Genomic DNA, 23,595 nt, shown 5'->3' with positions numbered 1-23,595 from the left:
ATCATCATCATCAAAGCGCCCCCCCCCTCCCCCCCATCCCAAATAATGCCAAACAAACAAAAAGGTTCATTTCTGGGTCTCAACGTTAAGAAACATAAAGTGTTAGACTGTACCTATTAATGCTCACTATTCCAACCATTTTTTTTCCTTTTTAAAGTTTTACAAAATGAATTACCGTCACTTTTTAAACATTGTGTAAGAAGAAATGAGTGTGCACAACTCTACACTTTTCTAGCATTCTTGAACTAATTCACAAATGCAAGAAAATGGAAAAAAAACCAAACCATGGGAAAAAACAAACAAACAAAAAAAAGGAGGATGAATGTAGGTAGTTTGATGTTATAAACTATACAGGAATGAAGCGCCTGTTGCCACAGAAAGAACAGGGACAGGACCTTCCCCCTGTTCAATTTTGCGTGCTAAGAGGGTCATTTTTTATTCTTTTATTATAAACACTATTAAATTCCGACTGCGTTTTTGGTTTTTTTTTTCTCCTTTATCTGAATATACAAGAACATTCATTATCAAATGTTCGTTATCATCAATACTACAAAGAACGAGACACAAATCGCAAGAAACAATGGAAAATGTTAATAAAGCTGAAAGAATCATCGAGTTTTTTTTGTGATTTTTTTTTATTTTTATTTTTTTTGAGTTTCTGCAGGTTTTTTTTTTTTGTTTGTGGTTTTTTTTTGTGGTTTTTTGTTTTGTTTTGTTTTGTTTTTTTGGTATCGAAGTCAGGTTTTTCTGGGCAGAAAAAAAAATAGTAATAAAAAAAAGAAGAAAAAAACCCACAACACTTGGGGCTGGAGCAAGGGAGGAGAATGGGGAGAAGAAACAAAACCCAAAAATAAAGCAAATAAAAAGGCAAGCAAGCAGCTACACCAACACAAACTGGAGGGACCAACTGGGGAACTCAGGAGGGGATTTGCAAAGTACCGTGGAGGAGTGAGGGCCCAGCCCACGCAGGGGGTGCCTGGGCAGGCGGATAGGCAGGAGGGGCAGGAGGGGCAGCAGGGCAGGGGAGGGCAGCCCCAATGTGGGCTGGCTCCAGCAGGCAGTGGTTTTGGTTCATTCCTGGTTGGTATCCGAGAGGGACACTGGCATTCCCGAAGGCATGGCACTGTTGCCGCTTCGGAGAACAGGCCTGACCCAGTCCCGACCCAGTCCCGTGTCCCTGGAATGCTTTGCCAGAACAGGTTCATGTAAAATAAGCTGGAAGTGGACAAAAGGCAGCACTGAGGGATGCCACGGGAAGAAGGGGAGAGTGGGAAGGTGCAGAGCTCGGGAAGGTGGGCAGCACCTCCCGACTGTCCTTGCAGGAAAAGAACCTTCTCCATGCTCGACACACAGCTAGGAGGCAGCCCTAGGCCCCTCATGTCACATCCTGTTCTGCCACAGGGTCCTTACTCCTGGCGTGGATGCAAAAGGAGCCGGAAGTCTCACTGCTGGACCCATAAAGCCCGTGTGCTGCCAAGGTAACAGTGTGTCAGAGCTGTGGCCACACCACCACTGTGCCCTGCAGGCAAGGACTAGTATTTTTTCCAGCAGAAAGGTGGAAATATTTTTGGCAGAGCTCTAATTTTAAATGGTTTCTGCTTAATGCTGCTCCCTCCTGGCAGCTCACACCTTGAGGCCAGCACAAACAGGGTGGGCATGGACATTCAACAGCGTGAGGTATTGATCCCAAGGGATACTGAGATCCATTATGAGGTGTCAGACATCCTGCATCCACACCAGTCCCCAGCACACCCAGGGTCCTGACGCAAGCTGGCTCAGCCTCCTCACACCCACTGTAAGAACTGATGGCCAGAAGTCCCACCTGGGCACGTAGCTCAGCCTGCTGCCCAGGGAAACTGGTGCTGCCTCTTCCTGCTCTTCCATGAAAGCCATGTCCTCCCAGCATCAGCCTGAAGGGGCAGGATGAAGCCTCGCTCGCCAGCCACCACTGCTTGTCCCAACAGTGGACCAGAAAAGCTGTGCAGAAAATCCCATGAGCTCTTCCATGGCCACTGCCCAGGGTAACTCCTGGGATAAAAGCAGCAGCTTCAGCACACAGACACCCCTCAGTGGGGCACCCACCTGTCCTACAGAGCAAACCTGTGGCAATGAAGCATTACCAAAAGCACCCGAGACATTCAACCCAGCACTTCCAGACTTCCAGCCTCTGGCATTCTGCTGCCCATCCCTCGCTGCCAGCTCGGCAGGGCTTTGGGAACACAGGGGGTGGCATAAACCTCTGTGGGTCCTGCCTGAACTGGGGAACCCAGCTCCTCCTCTCCTGCAGTGCAGCACCTCCTGGAAACAGGAGCCAACACCCTGTGACACTGTCCTCACCAGGAAAACTCCACCACCAGCCCCTCTAGCTGTTGTGAGAGAAGTGCTGGTGTCCCATCAGCCATCCATGCCTGATCCCACACAGCTCCATGAAGGTGTAAGCACCTCCATTATCAGCAATGGCTGCTTCTCACCTGCCTCTGCCTCCCCATCCTTCCCTCCTCTTCTCTCCTCCAACAACCGGCAGGGAGGACAGCAGGGTTTCGTGGCTCATCCAGATCACAGCAGCCAGCGGGACGGATGCTTGGCCAAGTAGGGCTGGGACTGGGAAGTGCTGGCGGTTTCCCTGGGGCTGGGAATGGGAACGGTACCTTCTGGAAGTGAACGGGAGCAGGCTGGCTCCTTCTACGTACATGCAGCCTGTGCCATCTGCCCTGTCCCTGCAGCACCCAAGAGACAGCTCACTGGGGCAGGGCTGAGTGCAGGAGGCTGCGGAGATGAGGTGGGAGCAGATTCCCTATGGTGGCAATTCCCTATGGAGAGGTAGCGAGAAAGAAGGGAGGCAGAGGGGCTGCCTGCTAGCGAGGGAGCAAGACGTGACTGAGGTACATTTGTGGCTCCTCAGAAATACAGCCAGCATCAGGCTGTATACTGCTCTGGGGTTGGTTTTCGTGGTGGTGGTGGATTTTTGCTTCTCCTCCTTAAAATCCTTCTACCTTCAGTGGGTAGGGGGGAGGGGAAGGGAGTGGTGTTGTGGCAGTGGCAAGGAGGGGGAGAGCGGCTTCTACCCAGAAAAGAAAGGGAAGAGAGTATAAAGAAGTGTCCAGATTGGCTGAAAAAAGCATCCCGACGAAGAGAAGAGAAGAGAAGGAGTCTTCTTGTGTGTGCTGATTGGGTTCACCTCCAGTCTGACTGCTGCGGTGTTAGGAGAGGCCCCCTCCCCTCCCACCCCCGCCGGGGCCTGCTCAGCCAGGGATGCAATTTGCTGGGAGATCAGTTGGAGGTATCAGAGTGAACGCTGCCAGGGCCTTCTGTTGGGGAGGTCACCGATGATGGGGTAGTAGCGTCTTGCCAACCTCCATTAGCCTGCAGGAAGCGACACACAGACACATCAGTCACCCAGTGGGCACAAACAGCCCTACACAAAGCACCCATTCACCTCAGACCCCCTGCCCCCAACTTCTCCCTCAGATGGGACCAGTGTAGGAGGCAAAGATGTCCCCTCTGACTCCCCCATCCCACCCCAGACCACAGGGCTCCATCAGTGGGACAGGGCAGAAACATTCCTGTTGAAAACAGATTTTGATAAACTGCAAGTGCTCACACAAAGTCCATCCCTTAAAAAACCATGTTTCTCCAGAACCCCAAGCTCTGGTCATTTGGGGGTTTTTAACCCCTGATTATGACCCTTCCTCATATGGAAGAAAGAAAATAGCAAACACCTCACTCCAGAACCACCAGCCTGAATGTTATCTGAACCCAAGTGCTGTGAACACGCAGAACAAGCAACAGGTCCCGTGGAACTGCTGAGCTGTGCTGTGTCCCCCAGAAAAGCTCCATGTCCCCACCTCATCAAGGGAAGCCAAGCCACAGCGCAACAGAGGTGCCACCATTATATCCCATCTGAGGGCTCATGCAGCAAAGCATGGCAGACAACATGTTTCTTCTCCTAGAAACAGATGCAGAGCCAAATTCTCCAGGCACTCCAGAGCTGAGCTACCTGAGGGCCCTGGCTGCCGCAGGCAGGAGCCAGCAGCGCACAGAAGCTGCTCCTCTGTGGCTGCCATCCCCTTTGGAGAGGAGCAGATGTCACACCCAACCTCCTCTGCCTGCTCTGACATTGATTCAGTGCTTAGCTAATTAATCCTTCCCAACCACTGCCCAAGCTCCAGTTGGCAGCAGTTGCTGTCCCGCTTTAGACATGCCCAGGCTGCTTTTCCCACTCTGGCTGTTCCCCTGCCTGCTGCATCATCCAACGCTGGCCCTGCCAGCTGGGATCCTGCACACCCCAAAGGGGTGAGGGTAGGAAAATTCCCCACCCTGAGGTGCTGCTGCCCAGCTCCTGCCTCCCTGAGAGGCTGCTGAGATGGGAGCAAAGAGCTGATCACAGGTGAGCCACAAAAACCCTTGTTTGAGGAGGCAGACCACCTCACAGCAGGCATGCACAAAGCAAAAAAGACAAGAGGTGTGCACACCCCTTCCTGGGCTTGTGTGCTCTTCCACATGTGCACGGTTCAGGCAACAGCAAGGAAAGCAGGAATCATGACCTGAGCTTGCTCACAGGTTAGCAAACTCCACTTCACCTTGCGTGCAAGTGTGAAACCAGACTATGCACAAGCATTAACCAGCCCCGTTTACCCCATGCCCACTGCCCCCACCAGCTCCCACCCACACCCAGGCCCTGACCCACCATCCCTGCACTACCCGAGACGCAATATCCACCCTTACACGTCTTGGACTGCTGCAAGAGGCAGCAATTACTGTAGATAATCAGCCCGACAATGACAGGCCGCGTAAAGAGAGACACAGAGCCAACTCCGCCGCCCTGAGACTGGCATATTCAAGTACACTTAGGACATTAATAGCAATTTACGTGCCATCAGTGAGAGAGAACCACAATAGCTGTGCTGGCAGCCTCTTATTACCAAGCCTGTTATTTGTTGGAGTTACAAGCTATAATCACAACAGAAACTTTCAAAACCCTTATCTTCCGTGACGCACCAAATCTATTTCAGAGCCGTAATTGCTATGTCACTGGAGAGTTTGCTGCTTAATGCACTCAGATGCCATTTAGTGTTTGCAGGGTCGTTATGGCAAGCAGGAGGGGGGATAGTGGTGGGGGCTGCGTGGAGCAGGGCTCCGGCCCTATTGTACTCAACTATTTTTAGCGAGGCTTTTGCCTGCCAGCCACGGCTGGAAGGAGCAATTGAACAGTGGCTGCACGTTCAGCACCCTGCTCCCCAAAATCCTTGGAAGGTACTGTAGACTGGGAATGAGCCTTCCTGTGCTTCAGGAGTTTGTGTGGATAAACACAACCTTGGTGGCATCCAGTGGGAAGTCAAGAGAATGTTGGGGAGAGGCCAACCCAGCCTGGGAAGGCTGTAAGTTGTGGGTCAAGTGATGGAAAGGAGGACCCAAGGTTGGCTGTGACATCTCAACACCATCCTTTGGTATAGAAAAGCCCTCCATGAGGAGGCCAGATCCTTCCCCAGGCAGAGGGAATGCAGGCACCATCCCCACTCACCCTGGAGTTCACTCCATTGCTGCACGGATCAAGCCACATGTGGGATTCATCCAATTCCACCCGGATGGCTCTACCTCTTCCAATCACAGAGATCCCTTGGGATTTGACTGTAGTAAATCAGTTGGGATCTCCCTCAAGGACAAGGGAGTCTTTTGAGGAGGCTGCTGCTCCTTGCAGAGCCCCTGCACACAGCGGTGACTTCTTCAGATGTCACCTTCTGGTGTCAAAGCACAGGCAAAGCCTTGGTGACTGTCCAAGTCTGAAGCCCCAGCAAATGATTGCTGAAGCAACTTGTTTTGGTGCCCATTTCCACAGGTCTCAGCTTTTTTGTCACCTCCAGCAAGTCTGGCTGGCTCCCTGCCTGGGCCTCCTACATGGGGCTGGGAGATGACTTTCAGCGAATTTTTAAAGGAGCCTTCTGCTTAGCATGGAGGCTGTCCCAGCATCCCACCTCCTGTGACCAAATCCTTGTCCGATCAACAATGGCACAGGGTGTCAGGTCAACCTCCAAACCCACCAGTTACCAGCCAGTCTGACAGAGCAGCCTCAAAGCCTTTTCAGACCTCTGAGCTTTTAAGAGCTTCTATCAGGGCCTCCTTACAATATGCATTGAAGGTCTTATCATCCACCAGAGACTCCAGCCTTGTCTGGACATCCCTTCCCAAGGATCATGGCCAGGCATCCCTAGCCATCAGAACACACCAAGGCATCCCTTATGGATGGAGCTTGTGCACTAAAGCCCTGCCAGACCAACTTCTATACCCCAGCTGGTGGCCATGACCCTGAACCAAAGCTTGACCATGATGGTGAACTGCAGCAGGCTGAGGAACAGAGCAACCACTTTCTTCCCAAGGCTCAAATTTTTAGAACGAAAGATCTCAGATCAAGTAAGGAGCTCTCAGCTTCTTCATGTACCAATCTTTGTTGGCAAGAGTGGATCCAAAACTTCCCATCACACTGAGCCACTGGCCACTACCATCCAGGTCACAAACACACTGCTCTGTGAACAGGCACAGCTCTGCACAGCAGTAGTGTTAACTCAAGAACTTCACTGTCTGATGAACTTTAAGAACAGCTCCTCATTTTAGACTTTTAAATTATCTGTAAGTTAAATTAAGTCCAAAACCAAATTTCTGAAAGGGCTTTAAGATAACTATAGTTCACTCATTCATTAGCATGTGGGGAAAGTAGAACACTTTGTGGATTTACAGCCATAGGCACTGGCAGCAAAGGTGATGTTATAGGGTGGAACCCTCCAGAGGACTGTGGCAATAAAGATCCAGCTTCTGTTGGAACCCATCAGAACCTGAGCTTTCCTAAATGCTTTGAAACCCCTGGTCTCAGAGACCTCCTGGGTACACATGTGGACCCCCATGAACAAACACTGTCCAGACAGCCCAGACACTTAACAACTCTCACTTCATGGTGCAAAACCCTACAGCCCCACAGTTTGCCAAAAGGGTGACTCAGGCCCCAAACCTCCTGAAAGGAGGGCAGGTCCCTGCTTCTTCTCAGTGTGACCCAAGGCTGGGTATCCTCAAGACAGCTCCTGTCTCCACCACCCCTCCACTGTCAGTGTCCCCATCCCATGCTGGGACTGGCACTGTCCCCACCTATGGAAGAGAAGGCTCTGTTCTCCCTCTGCCTCAGCCACTGCCGTGGGTCACAGGGCTGGCGATGGCTGGGACACTGCCCATTATCCTGCTAATGATGCAGAACCAACTCCAGCCCATCCCGCCCTGCAGAGCAGCCTGTCAGCCAGAGCAGCAGAGCCATGCAGGGAACTGGGCTTTGGGTAGATAGATTCCTCTTCTCAGCTGTCACGACTTACATGCATTTAAAAACTCATCCTCCATCAAGGAAGGCAAACCCCGAGCGTTGTCTCCCCTGCCAAGATTTCTAGCAGCAGAGCTGGGCAACCTGCTGCTGACTTCCTGGTGCTGACGGGCTCCAGGGATGACTTAACCTCAGTCCTGTGCAGACATCATTGTGACAGGGCTCTTGACTAGGTTTCGGCTCATCTCCTTCCAGCAGCTCACGGGGATGCTCGGGTGATGCGGGGACGGCAGCTTTCTGTGTCACAATCAGCTTTGCTCTGCATTCCACTGCCCCTCTTTGGCATTAAAGGGTTCACGAAAAGGCAGGGAAGCCCTGTCTGTTGGAGACAGCCACCCTGTCTGCACTGAGGAACCCAGGACCAATGCTTCCTAAAGGACAGACACACTTGAAGGTGGACAAACTGGGATCCATCAAGGGACCTCACTGGATGGGAAGACATTAAGTGACAATCAGGCTGGAGCACACTAACTGGGATACAGGGGAAACAAAGTATTCAGGGACAAAGAGGCAATCCAGAAGGTGCTTCCTATCTGTTCAGCTCTGGACTCCCAGCCTCATTCCCCATGCCTAACACAGCTTTATGGGGAATTGAGGAGTCACTCACACAGTGCAGTCCCTTTGCCAACCTGCCCCCCTCTTGACAACATCCAATACGGGTCAGTTTGGGCTTCTGCCCTGCCTGAAAACCAGCCTGAGAAGACATCAGATGACAAACATGCTGGGTCCCTGTTTAGGAAGCATAGAGGTGTCCTGTTGAGCCCCTGCCACTCTCAGTTCACCAGTTCTCATTGCTACTCATGGGAACACTGGTTCTCCCACAGAGAACCACAGCCAGAAACACCAACCCAGCTCTCCATGTCCTATTCAGCTTTTGCGTTTTCACTCTCTCTTCCTTCTCGTCTCCCCCATCACCCCCTCCCTGCCTCATAATCCCTGGCAGCAACCCTCCCCCCCAAATTTTGGCTTAACCCAGCCCACTGTTATTTTCCAAGCCAACTGCAACTGTAATCAGCTCAGCCTCTTTCCTTGGGGGTATTTTAATTTATACAAAAGTATCATCTCTTATCATGATCAGCCTGCGATTCATTTACTCTCCAAGTATTAAAAAGCCAGAAAGGGAATAAATTCAGCGCACAGAGAAATTAATGTGGAACGATAGGCTCTTTCATGTGGCATTTCCAAGTGCCGTTTTTGCAAGGGGCTTATGTAATGAGACATAATTATCTGCACATGTTCAATTACATTACTTCAGAAATCCTCCCTGCCTCTGCCTCCTGACGTCAAGCCGCCCACTAAGCCCTGGCACCCGCAGGAGGGGAGCAGAGCCCCCCCGTCCCAGGGCACCCCTCTTCCTGCACCCTCTCCGCACGCTGGTGGTGGCCATCCTGCAAGATGGTCACACATCAGGTGACAAATGGTGCAGGAGAGTGGAGGGTGATGGGACTGGATGGTGCACCATACTGGGGTCTCACCTGCAGGACCACCATCCCACCCAGAGGATCATCACCTCCCTGACTAGTTCAAAACCACCCTATCTCAACCATCAGCATCCTGTGGCAGCCAGCTATGTCCAGGGCAGCTGCCTCCTCCTCTGTGCCACTCCGGACACCACTGCCACCACCCACCCAGCACTCACAGCCTCCTTTTCCAGGCTGCCCTCCTCTCTCAGCTTGCTGTCACCACCGCTGAGATGGTGGACGATTGATCTGAGAAATGAAGTTGGATTGCTGTCCCGAATCCACACTGGGTTCTCCTTGTGTGTGTCTGATCAATTTCCCCCTGTGCGACACAGCTTGTCGCTATGAATTTTCATGCTAGTCAGAACCCGCCAGCGCACCCAAGAACAAGGAGAAGATGCTCCAGAGATTGCCCTCCCCCTTGCATCCTCCCCCAGCCCACTTGGGTGAGGTTTTCTTGGGTTGACACTGGCTGGCTTTGTGGGTTTTTTCCCTCCTTTTATTTGTAATTGCTATCGCTGCCAACCCCATCGCTGCCATGCTCTCAGATGCCAGCCAAGGATGGGTTATTTTTAGCTGGTCGCTCCAGGATGGTGCCACTGGCCTCCGTGTGGAACCATCTCTGGGCTGGGGCGTTCGCAGTGACATTCCCCACTGTGGTTACATGAGGTGTCACCTGTTTAGCAGCTCCTCTCGGCTGAGCGCGTGTGGCCGCAGGTGCTGGGCGAACACTGATGGGCTGTGACAGTCTGAGACGCCAGCTGCCTGCACACAGCCTGCCCTGGCGCCACTTTTTTTGTGGGCAAACCTCCGCCGTTGGCGTGACCAATACAGAAGGAATAAACTAGGTGACCGTAAAGGCAAAGACAAGTCCTACTAACTGGCATTCTGAGCCCTATGGCTTTGAAATAATTGGTAGTGAGAGAACAAAAATAAAAAAAACCCCCAAAAACCAGAACCCAAGCCTATTTTTTTTTCTTACACTGATGCCCTGCGGACTATACATCTGACTTGCCGCGAGTCCGTCACTGTATCCTCCTGTCTGGCTGATAACATGGCGAAGGGTATCCACCTAAACAGACCAATGACAACAAAAACACAAATTAGAGGGAATGAAAGGTTAGTGGCCAAAGCCGCTTCCATTCATCTTCGCTAAGATAAAAGCAAACGAACAGTAGTAACAATAATCGTGATCATCACCATAATAAAAATAAAGGTAGATATTCAAAGAGGCGTAAAAGAGAGCTGCAGTTGGTCTTGTGGAGAGAGATGAGCCAGAGGACCTCTCCTGCCTCCCTCACCATCCCCTGCCTGCCCCAGCAGCCTTGTCACACTCTCCTTGGTCCCATGTCCTTTGACAAAAAGAGTGGGGAGGGAGAACAGTGTGACAGGTATGGGGTGGCATCTCCTGGAGCACATCGTTGCAGCCATGTCCACCATTGTGCTCAAGCACCCACCTTCCCACCCCTACCCTCTTCCACCCTTGACCCCAAGCACTGCTCACAGCAGTGGAAGGAGATCTTTGGAGTCGGCCAAGCACCTTCACCGTGGAGGGCCCAGAAAGGAAATATACCTACCATGGCAAAGGTACCAGCAGCTCTCCTCTGGGTGCCCTGTTCCTCTCCCTCATTCCCCCAGCCCAGCCCCAGCAGTGGCGCATATGGTGAGCACATCTCACTGCCCACGGATGATGAGTACTCCATGTCCAGCCCCACGGGGGAGCAGCCTTGGCTTTAGAGAACTCTCCTTGCCCAATGCAGAAGTGTCAGAGCGGCTGTTGTCTCTCAGCACAGAACAGAGCCTTAGATGCCAGAGAGGGGACCCATGGCACACCTGGACATTGGATGGGAGGTGGGAGATCTGAGTGAGCTCCTATTTTAAATTCTTCCTTTTTGCCCCAAGCATGGGTTGATGTTTCAGCAATGCTGCTCAAAGCTCCCTTGGCTCTCTCCTCCTGGTATGTACAGGGGTGGTGTGAGTGCCTGTGCTTTGGGGAGGTGGGGAGATGGTGAAGGGTGGCTTTTACTTATAAAAAGTAATAAAAAATTAATCTATGTATTTGAACATTTACTGCCTTTCAGCAGACACCTGGTTTGGCATCAAAGGAGTAAGTGGAAGTCTTGTAAAACGAGACACCAGTCCAAACATCTGGCCCCTTCCATTGGAAAAATAAAGCAAGCAGAACCTAAACCTGAGCTGCTTTTGTTTGACTTTGTGTCTATTCTCCTACACCTTCTCTCCTCCTAAGTACGACTATCAAGCCAGAGCCAAATGCATTCACAAAGTGTGGGCAAGTCTCCTCAAGACCATGGTTGTTGGTTTGGTTGGGTGTTTGGTTTTGGTTTCTTTTGGATTGTTTTTTGGTTGATTTTGTTTGGTTTTTTTTGGTGGTTGTGCCTGTTGCTTTTTTGGTTGGTTGGTTTTTCAGTTTGCTTTGCCTTTTTAAAGTGTTGGTTGGTTCATTTGTGCTGGTTGAGATTTGCTCTTTTCAGACGGGAGGGAGAAGTGCCAATACAATCAAAGGCTCCTCCAACACTAATGCATTCACTGGCAGTACATCGGATGGGTCCCTACCTGTGACTGCACGTTGGCTCCAACCTGGGCCCCTTGGTAAGAATCCCCATTGAGAGACTGCACGCTCATGAACAAATCTCCAGAGTTTGACATGTTAAAAGAACTGGAAGAACCTGGAAAGGAAAGAGTGAGGCACCTGAATCACAGAAAGGAAAAAGATCCACCCCATGACTCTCAGCCAAGAGGAAGGAACAACATGCAAAGCAACCACAAAAACAAAACACACAGTCAGGTTAGTAGTATGAAGAACAGAGCAAGCAAAAAAAAAGGATGCACTCTTGAGGTTATTCAAAGCCACATGTTACAGCTCAGTGCCAAGGACATTCTTCAACAGCTCCTCAGCTGGAGGAAGGATTCTTCATGCTTTTGACTGAGACAAACAAAACACAGCCTGGAGGACTTGGACAGCATCAGAATCCTTCTGACAGCTCTGAAGGATCTTGGTTGTTGGAGGTGTGCACCCAGCAGACTGCACTGGAGATCAGGATTACCCAGACAAGCCCCACTACTGAGAGCAGAAGCCTTTGCAGCAGGCGAACCAAGCCCACGCTGAGAAGCTCAGAACACGGTGGGTAATTCTAGCCCATGCTGCTCCCTGCAGGGTGAAACCTCCAGATCCCATCCAGCCCCACGGCTGGAGCTTTGGCTGACCCACAGGAGGGCTCTGCGAGGGAGCAGTGCATGGGGTTTGCCTTCAGGACATCAGGAACCCGTCACTGGTGAGAACTGCAGAGCACCAGGAGCAAAGGCTCACAAAAATGTGAAGGCACCTGGGTTAGACTCCCAGTGCCCATCACGCTGGCAAAAGTCCTTCATTGTGATGGCCCGTGACAGAACACAAGGGTGTCGCAGCCCTCCCAGGCCAGCTGCCCCAGAAGAACAAGCTTGCTAAGCAAATTCCCCACTGCATGCACCAGTCATCAATGTTACACTAAAAAATTGTAACGGTGAAGACAACTGGGTGGGATCAGGATAAAAAATGAAAAGAAAAAAAAAATCCCGCCTTTGCAGAAATAGTTTTATGCTTCCAATTTTGAGATATCTGAGCACCTGAACCATTTAATGGAAGAAACAAACCCATCATGTAACTGGAAGGCAGGGAAGGCAGCAAGGGGGTTAAAAATAAATAAAAAGGTTTTATGGGATTATTTCAGAATTTATCGTGCAGATCAGCGCGTTAAGTGTGAGACAGCTCAACGTGCAAGGTTTAGTTATACATGACGTTAGCCTTGGAAAGGAGAGACTTCAGGGGCCCAGGTCAGCTACGCTTTCGGCTCCAGTCCCAAATATACTCTCATCATCTACACTGTCATTTCCAGCTTGGAAGACTGGCAACCACAGTCCTGGTGGAATTGCCCAACTATGGCTCATGCGTATGCTCTGAGAAATGCCTGGCAATCCCCCTCCCTTTGCCAGAGAGGGAAGAAACGCTGGACAGATCCCAGCTGTGCCCTGGAGGTGGACCAGGAAGGTTCCTCTGAAGGAAGTCACTTCTGACAAAGGTCAGGGAGCAGGTGGGAGGTCTATGCTGGAGACCTCATGTTCACTATGTTCTCTGCTGCTCTCTTAGTGACCGGCTCTTCTGTCAGGTGCTGGCAATTCTCAGAATCAAAGGAAAGCAGAAACATCGCTGCTAGATACAAGAGAAAGACTCATCTTGAGCACAGTGAGTCTTGGATCAGGACCCTCCCACTGGTGCCTGAAAAGAGCGAAGCCAGGAATAGCTCATTGTCCATGCTCACTGTCAACCTGCCCAACCTGTTCCGGAGAGTAATCCCCACAGTGCTGCGTAAGATAACCGGGACTAGTCAGGAGGCAGCTGTAACCATCACCTCCTCTGCTCAGCTGGCAAAGGGCTCCTGTCACTTCCCAACCTCTCAGGTTACTCGCTATTTTAAAGGCAAGAAACCTAGAGAAACGAGCTGGCAGACTGGGGACAGCCCACCCTGACAGTGCTCAACTTTAAGTGTGAAGATAGGCACGTTTCACACACACAAAGATGCTTCCAACCCCATTTTCTTAGTGATTGCTTTGACCACCTTAATAAAAGCACAGAGTAGTAACAGAGCTTTGTACTCCCACAGTGGCTGAGAATCAAAAGACTCTGCAGCTACTGTTCATAAGAAGCAGAGAATATTCTCCTCTTCTTTTGAGGTGAGCAGGAATCTTTGAGATCAAACAAATAATCAGTGGCAGAGCTGGAAAGAGGACTCTGGAATCTCTAAGCACCTGGCATGGCACTGCTATCACTCTGCCGCCAGCTGAGCAACATTTCATCCCACCTTCCCCTACCAAAAGAAAATTATAACAACAATAACAAATAAAAATGCCATAAACTTAACTGATATTTTATTGAAACTTAACAAACCTGGCCATAAAATTGAGACCGGAAGGGAGGAAATAAAAATAAACAAACAGCCACAAACTCTAGTTCTGAAGAGCGACAGTGTCTTGGAAATCATGAGGAGCGCTGGAAATGTCACTTACAAGATATACACTGCTATTGGCAAGGGGTATTTTTACAATATATGCGCACATCTAAATGGTAAATATGTCTTGGTGCTGATGTGAATGCAGAGATAAATATGCGCATACCAATGGCCCCGCATGTAAGGATGCATTTGGATCAGAGCCGTAATTGCAGAGCCCTCTGCACCGCCGCGCTGCTGCTTCAGCGCTCGGCTGTCTGCGCACTCACCATGCCTGAAAATTACAATGGCCCAAAGTCTCAGAGACACGGCTAAGAGGGGCTGGTGCACCCATCTGGGAGCAGGGGCAGTAATGTGAAGAGCCCTGGAAATTAAGACTCAGATGTCCTCCACAGAGGTAAGATCCAGGAATACAAGACGAATCTTTCCACTAGAGGAGGCTCCATTGTAAATCTCATCTGTCCCTCTGAAACGCTCTTTTCCTGAATGCACCACTGGCCTTTGGTGATTGTAATTTGGTCTGGGGCCCCTCAGGAACTGAGAGGTTATGAATGAGAGAAGCTCATCTTTTGAGCTTGTGAACCCAGGAGGAAAGGGCTCTGATCTTGGCATGGAAGTCCCTGGAATTATTGTGTGTAGACAAAAAAATGTACCAGAAAACTCATGACTTGTAGCAGTGTGGAAGAGTGGTTCATCTTCGGCATCCAGACATCTTTTCAAACCCAAGACCTATCCCCCCTGTTCCTTGGTGCTGAGTTTCTATCAGGTCAGCACCAGCTTCAGAAAGAGTGCTGGAAATGTCTGAGCAGGCTATGTCAAATCCTGCCCTGGGGCCTGTATCAAAACAATGCCCCCTAAAAGATTTCTTCTACCCCTAACACCTCTGATGAGCAAAGCCCATTTCAATTTTGCCTCCAATTCAAAAATCTTCACAAAGTTGACTCCTGGTATTTCTTGCACTACTTTTCCAGCTCTTCAGAGAGCTGCTTCTCCAGCTTCTCTGATGTCTTCTGTCTTCTGACAATTCTTCCACCTTCCATTTTACAGGACCTCTAATAAGTACTTTTCTCTAAAGTATCTGACAATTTAAATGGTACAAAGAATAAACAAACAAGGTAATGGTGTTCATTGAAGCTGAAATCAAGCCATCCTCATCTGCTGCCTCATACCACCTACTACCAACAAGAGAGATCCAGAACACTGAACATCTGAAGTGACTTTGGTCATGTCTACAAGATTCCTAGTTGAAGTCAAAAGCAATCACATACATGCATTGAGAGCACAGGATTTATACCTCCTGTGACTTTCTGTGGTGTCTCCACCATGGCCAAAAATGAGGGAAGAATGTGGTGATGGACCATGCTGCTCCTCAGCTGGACAAAGCCACAAAGCAGGTCTAAAAGCCAGGGCTGATCCAGGAGGACACTGGTTCTTTTTCACTTGCCAAACAACACTCAGGAAAGTGAAGCCACAACCAGAACAGTCTCTGCTGAAGCAGAATCCTCTCCAGTAATGTGTTCTGGACACAAATGGAGGAAGGCAGAGAAGATACTTGTGCCTGATGAAGTACATTTCCAGACAGCAGCTTCACAAGAAGATTTTTACAGAACAAAAGGATGACCAGGAGAAAAAAACCAGCTCAGGACAATTTTGGCTGTTCCACATTTAAGATTTCACTGGATGCCATCACCTGTGTGTGGCCCTTGAGGACTCTGGTTGGCAAAAGGGTCTGCCCACATAAAATAGTTTCATTTGCCATGTGGTTTTTGTGCCGAGATTATCTAGACAATCAAAGTGAGGATGGGGAGTTGTTAGCCCAAATGAGCCAGACATCTCAGCTTATTTGAACATCTGGCTGATAAAGCCCAACTGTGCATATTCCGGATGAAAAGGTGTTTGACATTCAGGCCTGGGTGACTGAGGATGGGGGACCCTGCTCTGAACGTGCCAGATGGTCAGACAGATGCAATCCTTGCCCTTGTCAATGTGTGGCCAATCTCTTTGACTGACTGTAGCCATTCACCAATCTCCAGTAACATGGGCATCAATGAGAACAGATGGACCTGCAGAGCCACAGCAGAAATGAATTTAGCTCCTGTCCCAGGTACCACTGCATCCAGTTCCACCTCCTCTTCCAACATCACGGTCCTCCAGAGACTACACTGCTGGTCATTTCTTTCTCATGACCTGTCCTCTGCTTACTTTCCACATGCCCTATAATGCATTTAAATCAGAAGGTCCTACAAATTCCCAGAAAATCCTATCTTTGTTCAGGCTAATTCCTCACCAAAGTCTCAGCCAATGATCTCGGAACAGAAAGAAGTCCATGGTGTAAAAGAAGAGGCATTGGCCATCTTAGTTCTTCACCTCTTCATCCACTTCCATGCTCTTCCCTGGAGAATTCAGCACATCTGATGGCTCACGGTCCTGGACACCACTGTCCAAATCTTTCTCAGAGAGGTATTTCAGACCTAGCATGAGCATGTACAGGTGTGCTTCTAGCTCCTAGGACCTACAGGACAATCTGAAGCACGGGAGATCACATGACTCCAGATGTCCTCAGGATGTGTCTTTGTCCCAAAATGTGACAATGCAGGGATGCTTGACTGAGCTGTTACATCTGTGTGGTTCAACTGTCAGGAGATAATCTCACACAATTCCAGCTGTCTTCTCAGGAGAGGACCTACAAGGACACCCAAACCCACTATCTGTGCAAGCTGACCCAGAGCAACCGGGGCCTCCCCACTGCTCTGCCACTGTTGCAGCATTACAGGCAGGGTGTGGGATCTGGGCCAGGTTAGGAACACTTTATTTCTAAGCAGAAGAAAGATCTCAGTGGCTTGCGAGCTCCCCTCACACTGCTTTAGCACTGCTGACACTTCAGGCACGTGGAAAGAGGTCAATGACTCCAGACTGCAGACAATCAAGCCACAAAGAGGACCCAGGAGCTCAAGTTTTCCCTGTTAATAAAAGGACTGTTTGTCCTTTCTTGAAAGCAAAGTGTTATCTAGGGATTATCTCAGCTGTTTACTGCAGGGCACTGGCCAATTGATCTCTAAAACAACCGTGTTACTGCCTGTGGGGAAGTCGAGGAAACAGCCTTGCTCTGGAGCATTCTTTAACCAGTCAGGCACTGAGGAAACGCTTATTCTCCTATGTGCAGCCCAGATCCAAACCCACTCAGGCAATTTGAAGCTGCTCTCTTGCTATTCCAGACCTTTGGATCTGCCTCCAGCTGAAGAAAAAGAAGGAAAGCTATGTCTCTGGTCCAAGCTGATGTGGGTTGTAGGACAGCATCACAGGCAGCAGGCCTCTCCCTCAACATACACAATTCTGGCCTCTCCAGCAGAATTCCCTCCAGCCTTTCCTACAGGGGATGTCAACATCAGGAGGCCTCATGACACCAGGTATTTTGTGTGAACTCTTTGGAAAGAAAGACATTTTTGAAACTGCAGTTAAATCTTCAGCAGTTGAGAAAATGGAAGGGGAACAAAAATCCCCAAACCAAAAAGAATCAAACAAAACTCCAGCAAACTGTCTCTGCAGAGCTCTGCTGCATCCACCTAAGCCCTCAGAGCACCCAAGCCAGAGCAGACAGCCCTGGGCAAGATGGAGGTGGGAGAGATTGTCCCAGCAGTCCTTCTGACCTGCAACATCTCTGTGCTCACTGGCTCTGGGGGCAGACCATTATCAAGTACCACGTCCCTTGGAAATTAAGGGGTTGTGTATAGCGACTTCACTGCCCAACTGAATAAGCCTTCTACCACTTGCCCTGTCCAAGCCATCCACGGGAGTCCAATGTGTGGAAGAGCTCCCCAGCACAGAGTGATCAACTCCCACTTACACATTAGCTTGTGGGTAGCAAACTGCATTTGCTTTTTTGGTGGGGGACTGGTTTGGGACACCAGCCAGAGACATGTCACTGCTTCCCTTTGTCTGACTCCTGGCCCTCCAACTTCCACTCAAATCCTCCAGAGCCAGGGGTGTTTTCTGGAGTGTGATTTCTCTGATGCTTGCAGAGGCAGGGTTGTGCTCACTACAGAAGCATGTCGTGACAGCAACTGGCATCTGCATGGTCTGCTTAACATGCTTGCTGCTCCCCTCCCTCCTCTTTGCTCCCCTCCTGCCTCTTAGCAGTCTATCTGATACCACCAAGCATCACATCCCCAGGAAAGGGCACTGTGAGCAGACACGCAGCTCAGCGGCTCAAGAGTGGCACATTCCCACTCTCCCTCCCACCCCTAAAAAGAAAACAGGCACACAGATATTTGCATGGATAATGAAGTACATGGCACCCATGAAGCTAATTTTTTTCCCCTCCCTGTAAACAAATCCCAATTTTCCATTGCTCTTGAATCCGCAGCCCCTGATCATGTTCGGGTCAGCCAATCTTGCGGCGGACACCATGCATGAACTAAGCATCGTCCTCTAGCAGAGGAGTTGAAATCCGGGCCAAGTGCTCTGTGCCTTTGACTCTCAAAACAAACAAATGGAAACCACGGCAAATGGGAAGGGAAGGGGGAAAGGGAACGACCCATGAATCTCTCTGGATTGCACTGAGACAAAGAGAAAATGAAATTCACACAGAGCACACTTCTGCAGGTGATCCAGACACTGTCATGTAAGCAATCAAAGAGATAACCACAACAGAAAGAAAATCAAAGGATAAAAATTTACCCAAAACAACCCCCAAAATGGCATGAGCTAGGACATCTCAGAAATGCTGGGGTTTATCCATTAGGATCACTCACGCTTTCAGCCCCAGTGAAATAAAATCATAACATGACAACTTTTCTATTACTTTTTTTCTCCCCCCAAAGTGCAAGCAATCCCAGCAACGGTTTTTAGATCATTTTTCTGGTTTTGTGTTTACCATCCATGCACATAACCCCCAGCATAGCACCACCAGTCACAAGTTCTGATCACATCCTTTTTTCCAACAAAAACAGAACAGGGAAGGGGAAGAGGAAAAAAAAGAGAAAATAGGGGGGGAAAAAGCAAAGAAAATAAAGTAACCCGCACAAAACAACCCCCCAAACCAAACCCATTTCCCTTTTTAATTTTTTTAAGACCACAAAAGGAAGCAAATAAGACCCAGAGAATAAAAGCTGAAATAACCAAAAGGAGAAAACAAGAGAGAGATTAGAGGGAGAGGGGAGAATGAACAAAAACCGAACACTAACAACCCAAAATAAAAGAAAAATAAAAACTAACCAGCTGAATTGGGAGTTGAGGGTGAGTTAGCCTGGCTTCCATGGGCTGACACATTGGTAGCCGTGACAGCCGTTTTGGCAGCATAAATATTGGCTTCCTCTTGAAATTTACCTATGTTCTTCTTGTACCGGATTCTCTTATTTCCAAACCAGTTTGATACCTAGAGTGAGTTCAAGAGAAGACAAGGATGTTAAGGTTTCAGCTCTGCCAAGTGCACCTGGGTGAGGAAGGTGGATTAGTTCAGGTTAAGCAGTGCAGATTCTTATTCCCCTCCCATGTGTGCCATACCAAGCCCAGGAAAAGTTATGGAACCCCCTTAGGAGCACTGTGTTTGTGTGGATGTATCTGGTTCTGCTACAGATGGGATGCTCCACAAGAACCACCCACAAAAAATCTAAGATGGATTCAAAAGAACATGACAAAGTCAAATGGCCACGAAATTGCACAATTTGAGAAAAGGTGTGTGTCATTTTTGTTTGCCTCCTCCACAGTATCCCCTTTGATGGGACAGATGCCCTGATTACCAGCATGGCTTTGAGGGAGAACAGAGAACTGACTGGCTGACAGTATCACTGAAGCTCTCTTTTGATCCATCTGAGGGGAATCAGGGCATAAAGCCAGAAGTGGATGCTCTTCGTCTGGCTGAGCTTGGCTATCCCAAGTTTAGTATGAGCCACTGCATGAACCAGGAACTTCAGGGGAAGGATGGAGAGGGAGCACAGGACTTGTCCTAAAATCTAACTTTGGTCCTAGGAAAGAAGGGTGTACCTTGGGAAGGAGTGGAAGATGTTTCCACTGTGTTTGCCCAGAGACATGCTGATGATATTCTTGTTCACTTGTGGGCACTGTCTCACACTGAACTGTTTCAGAGAAGACATGGGAAAGACTCAACCCTACAGCTTGGGAAGCAACTCTCAGCTTCTTCTTCATCAACACTGAACACAGAGAATCAGGATAATGTCTCCCTATGTGCAGGTCTCTGAGCAGAAGACAACTTCCAGCCGCTACTGACTTTGAGAGAGCTTATCAGGATAAAGGGACAATAAGGCAAATGAGGAGGATGCTGCAACTCTCCAGAAAAGCTCCAACACTCCTAGAATTTCTTGGAGATGAAATCTTGAGCTAGCAATACCAACCCCTTTAGTGAGATTCCAAGGACATTCTCCCTTTGCTTGCTGGTGAGCAAGTACATCAGTGCTCCCTCTTTCAAATAAACTGAGCAAACACCAAAGACACAGAAAACAACAATGGATGTTCATCCTTTGAGCCCACGATATTTTCTTTATCTTAGGGAAATTGCTTGGGCTTGGGTGTTGATAACTGAAACCCGTAAGCTTTTATTCCTGTGATGCTTTCTATCTGCAGCGCTATTAAGAGTATTCAGCAGTTTCCACACAGAAGTGGAATCCACCAATTTAATGGCTACTGAGCTCCAATCCTGCAGAGCAGGAAGAAGAAAATACAACCTGCAGAGACTCAGATCAGCACCCAACCCAGATCCGGAAGCAAACATTTTGATAGCACCAGGAGCTGGTGCTGTTGGCAAGGAGCTCCATTCCACCTCTTGGTCCAGCTTTCTCACTAATGACAATGTGCTTCTTCATGATCTTTCCACATGGACATCTCCCTATGACTCCTTTTCTGGCTTCAAATCCTGGGTGAACTCTGAGCACCATAGGGCAGGAGGTTGGAATATACAGCCACCACAACCTATCTGCATTTTAGAATTTGTGAATAACCTGCCTAATCTGGTCAGACTCTGAGTTCATATCAACTCTGCTCATGACTTGCACATATCCATGTGACCCATGTTCCCACTTAGTCTCAGCAAAACCAGACCTGGATGTGTTTGTTTCTACCTTATTTGGATGAAGAAGGGAGGCAGATCCTGGAGACAGGCACAAAGCAGCCTTGATACAGCACGGTCAAAAACACATCCTAAGTGCAGCATTTCTCCTGGGCATTTTGTCTTTGCGAGGGAGAAGTTGTAAGTGTGGACAGATGAATTAGAAGTGAGAGGGGAAGCATCAGGACAGCTGGAGCTTTACTTAAACCAGTATGTGCTGCCTCTTGTAGGTAAGCCTGGGAAGAAGCAACATTTGGGTCTTCCAGCCCAGGGGAGGCAATTGGAGTCACTCAGCAGGCACTCAACATGGTGACGACACCTACCCTTGGATGCTGCTGCTCCTGCTGAAGGCAGACACGCTCCCACAAGGACACCAGATGCTACTCCTGCCTGCAGTGACGAGCAGGCATGTGCCTGGGGCTGGGAAGCAGCCTAAGACAGGGAATGCCTTGAGAGCCTAGAGGGACCACTAAGCTCATGTGAGGACAAGCCTACCAGAAACCACATGGATTTGCTCTCAATCACACAGCTTGCTCCAAAAAGAAAGGAAATAAAGAAGAACAGGCCTGAGCAATGTATGGCTGAACACTTCAAGGGCTGACTGCGCTCCTCACAAAACACAGCAGCTCCCAGGTCAAAGCTACAAACTCCAAGAGCTATGTGGCTTCCTTGAACATATGGAAATAATTCTTTTTGTCTTTACTGACCACCACGTTTTGAGGGATATGCAAGTCAGGGAGATGTCAAGTTCTGCAGCACAAGGGTAATGACTGAGAGAAACGACCCTGAGAAATCCCACCCTCACTGAGCACAAACTCTAACAGTTACACCCACACCCTTCCCACCAGGATTTGTCCATTCTGTCTTATCAAGCAAAACCTGCACAACTCTTCCTACTGCTTTTAATCCCTTGAAGAATGGACTTTCAGATCAAACATGCTCTTCTTGCAGGCCAGGCCAGCACTAACTCCTTGAGGAGACTTTGCCTCTCTGGGTGCTGCCACATCATTTCTGTGTTGTCAACACCTTGGCTGCAGACACAGTCATCGCTCCATGGAGTCTTCATACCTCCTAAATCCTCTCTCAGACTTTCTTTCTCCACCCCTGACTTCCATCTGCAAGTGCCATCTGCACTCCCATCCACTCTCACTAACTTGCACTAAACTGATTTAATAACTAAATGCTCAACGCTGGACATGGCTGACTTGTCTGAGGTCTGGAATACCCTTCACCATGCTGAAGTTTCCCACTAGTACAGGGTTTGAGCTCTCTCACCTGTGAGACTGTGATGCCACACTTCTTGGCTAGCTCTTCTTTGGCTTCCTCACTGGGGTAAGGGTTGCTGAGATGGGAATAGAAATACTCATTCAGGATTTCCGTGGCTTGCTTGTTGAAGTTTCGTCTCTTCCGCCTTCACATGAAGGAAGAATGGGAAATAAAAGGAAAGGAAATGAGCACCAGAGATCCAGAAATGGAATGCAATTTTAGATACTCTTAAATTTTCCACTTTCCTCCCTCCCCCCTCTGCTTCTCTGAGCATGGAGTGCAAGACTCATGGCCAGGAAGCTTCTTATCTGGCCCTTGCTGGTGACTACTCTTTCAGCACCTTCCAAAGCAAGCAAGTCTCCATCTCAAATTTATCACGTATCCTCCAGCTCACAGAAGAGTCTGCAAACTGGCATCCAGTTCCGCCACCTGGGAATGTGACTCCTGACACCAGGCTGTCGTGGTCAAAGACATCAGTGCTACTCTGCAAAGCCCCGTGCTGAGGAAGCAGAGCTGGATATATCCTTGGGGAATTCTGTTCCATTTACACCTAGGCATTATTATTATTACCTGTCTGCCATCTCTTTCCTTGTACCCCTGGTGTAGCTGCCTCACCTCCCCATTGCAAGCTACAGCCCTAGCTGCAGTCTGCACCTAACCAGCTTGGGAAATGAAATAATTTTATAGCAAATTGAAGATCTAGGACAATAAAAACAGTGGGAAAAGAATGGGAATCTAGGGGGGACAGGATGGCCTGGAGGATAAACCTTCATCCCTAACTGAAGTGCAGGGATGAAGGTTTTCACCACAGAGGTTTGCTGCAATATGCCACAGAATTTCCTTCTGCCACAGCAAAACCAGGACGTGCAATTCTCAAGGTACAGCTGGGAGCCTCCCTGAGACAGAGGCTGGATGGCTTGAATTGCAGTCCCCTCCCCTGCTGAGCCACAGACAACTGAGGGATAAGGAAGTCAAAAAACCCCTCCGGCTCAAGACTGAGACACATGGCCCTTCAGCTGGCCCTCAATTTACTCCAGAACCAACAAACCTCCCAGACCCAAACAATACTGCATGGTGGGTGGGCAGAAAGGTTTGGTGGGACAGACTCACCGCGCGTCCAGAAATCGTGAGCGCAGGATCATGACAGCTTCACACGTGCTCTGCTTCAGCTGCATCTGGATGGAGCTGAACTTGCGGTGGATGATGCTCACCATCCGCTCGATCTCCTTGGGCGAGATGGGCCGGGTCCGGCTCTGCTCGCGCAGCAGGTTCATCACGTGGGTGGTGAACTCATTGCACGCCTGGGATGGCAAGAAAAGCAAAAGAAACCCCAGGATGGGAAGGTCATTCGATGGTGTCAAGGACAGGACAGAGGCAGTGTGGCTATGGAAGGAGATGTGAGTGGAGGCCTCACTGGCTGGGGCTTTTCAGAGCAGCCTCAGAGCAAGA

General features: G+C 49.3%; 1 protein-coding gene across 2 annotated transcripts in view; it reads right to left on the bottom strand.

Moving 5' to 3' along the window:
• Positions 1 to 616: 616 nt before the first annotated feature.
• Positions 617 to 23,595, bottom strand: part of PBX1 (PBX homeobox 1) — a 128,130-nt gene continuing 105,151 nt past the window's right edge. Inside the window, exons 4-9 of one of the 2 annotated variants that reach the window (XM_082287367.1) lie at positions 23,257 to 23,447; positions 22,156 to 22,291; positions 19,035 to 19,194; positions 11,392 to 11,504; positions 9,800 to 9,889; positions 617 to 3,363 (exon numbers count right to left, since the gene is read on the bottom strand). In XM_082287367.1, coding sequence (XP_082143493.1) covers positions 3,271 to 3,363; positions 9,800 to 9,889; positions 11,392 to 11,504; positions 19,035 to 19,194; positions 22,156 to 22,291; positions 23,257 to 23,447 — 783 coding nt within the window. In that variant the 3' untranslated portion in view covers positions 617 to 3,270. The remainder of the gene's footprint in view (positions 3,364 to 9,799; positions 9,890 to 11,391; positions 11,505 to 19,034; positions 19,195 to 22,155; positions 22,292 to 23,256; positions 23,448 to 23,595) is intronic. The other variant, XM_082287368.1, reaches the window with a different exon arrangement.

Source organism: Coloeus monedula (genome assembly GCF_965178545.1).
Source record: "Coloeus monedula genome assembly, chromosome: 9".
NCBI classification, from domain to species: Eukaryota; Metazoa; Chordata; class Aves; order Passeriformes; family Corvidae; genus Coloeus; species Coloeus monedula.
This window is presented reverse-complemented; position numbering and strand designations above follow the sequence as displayed.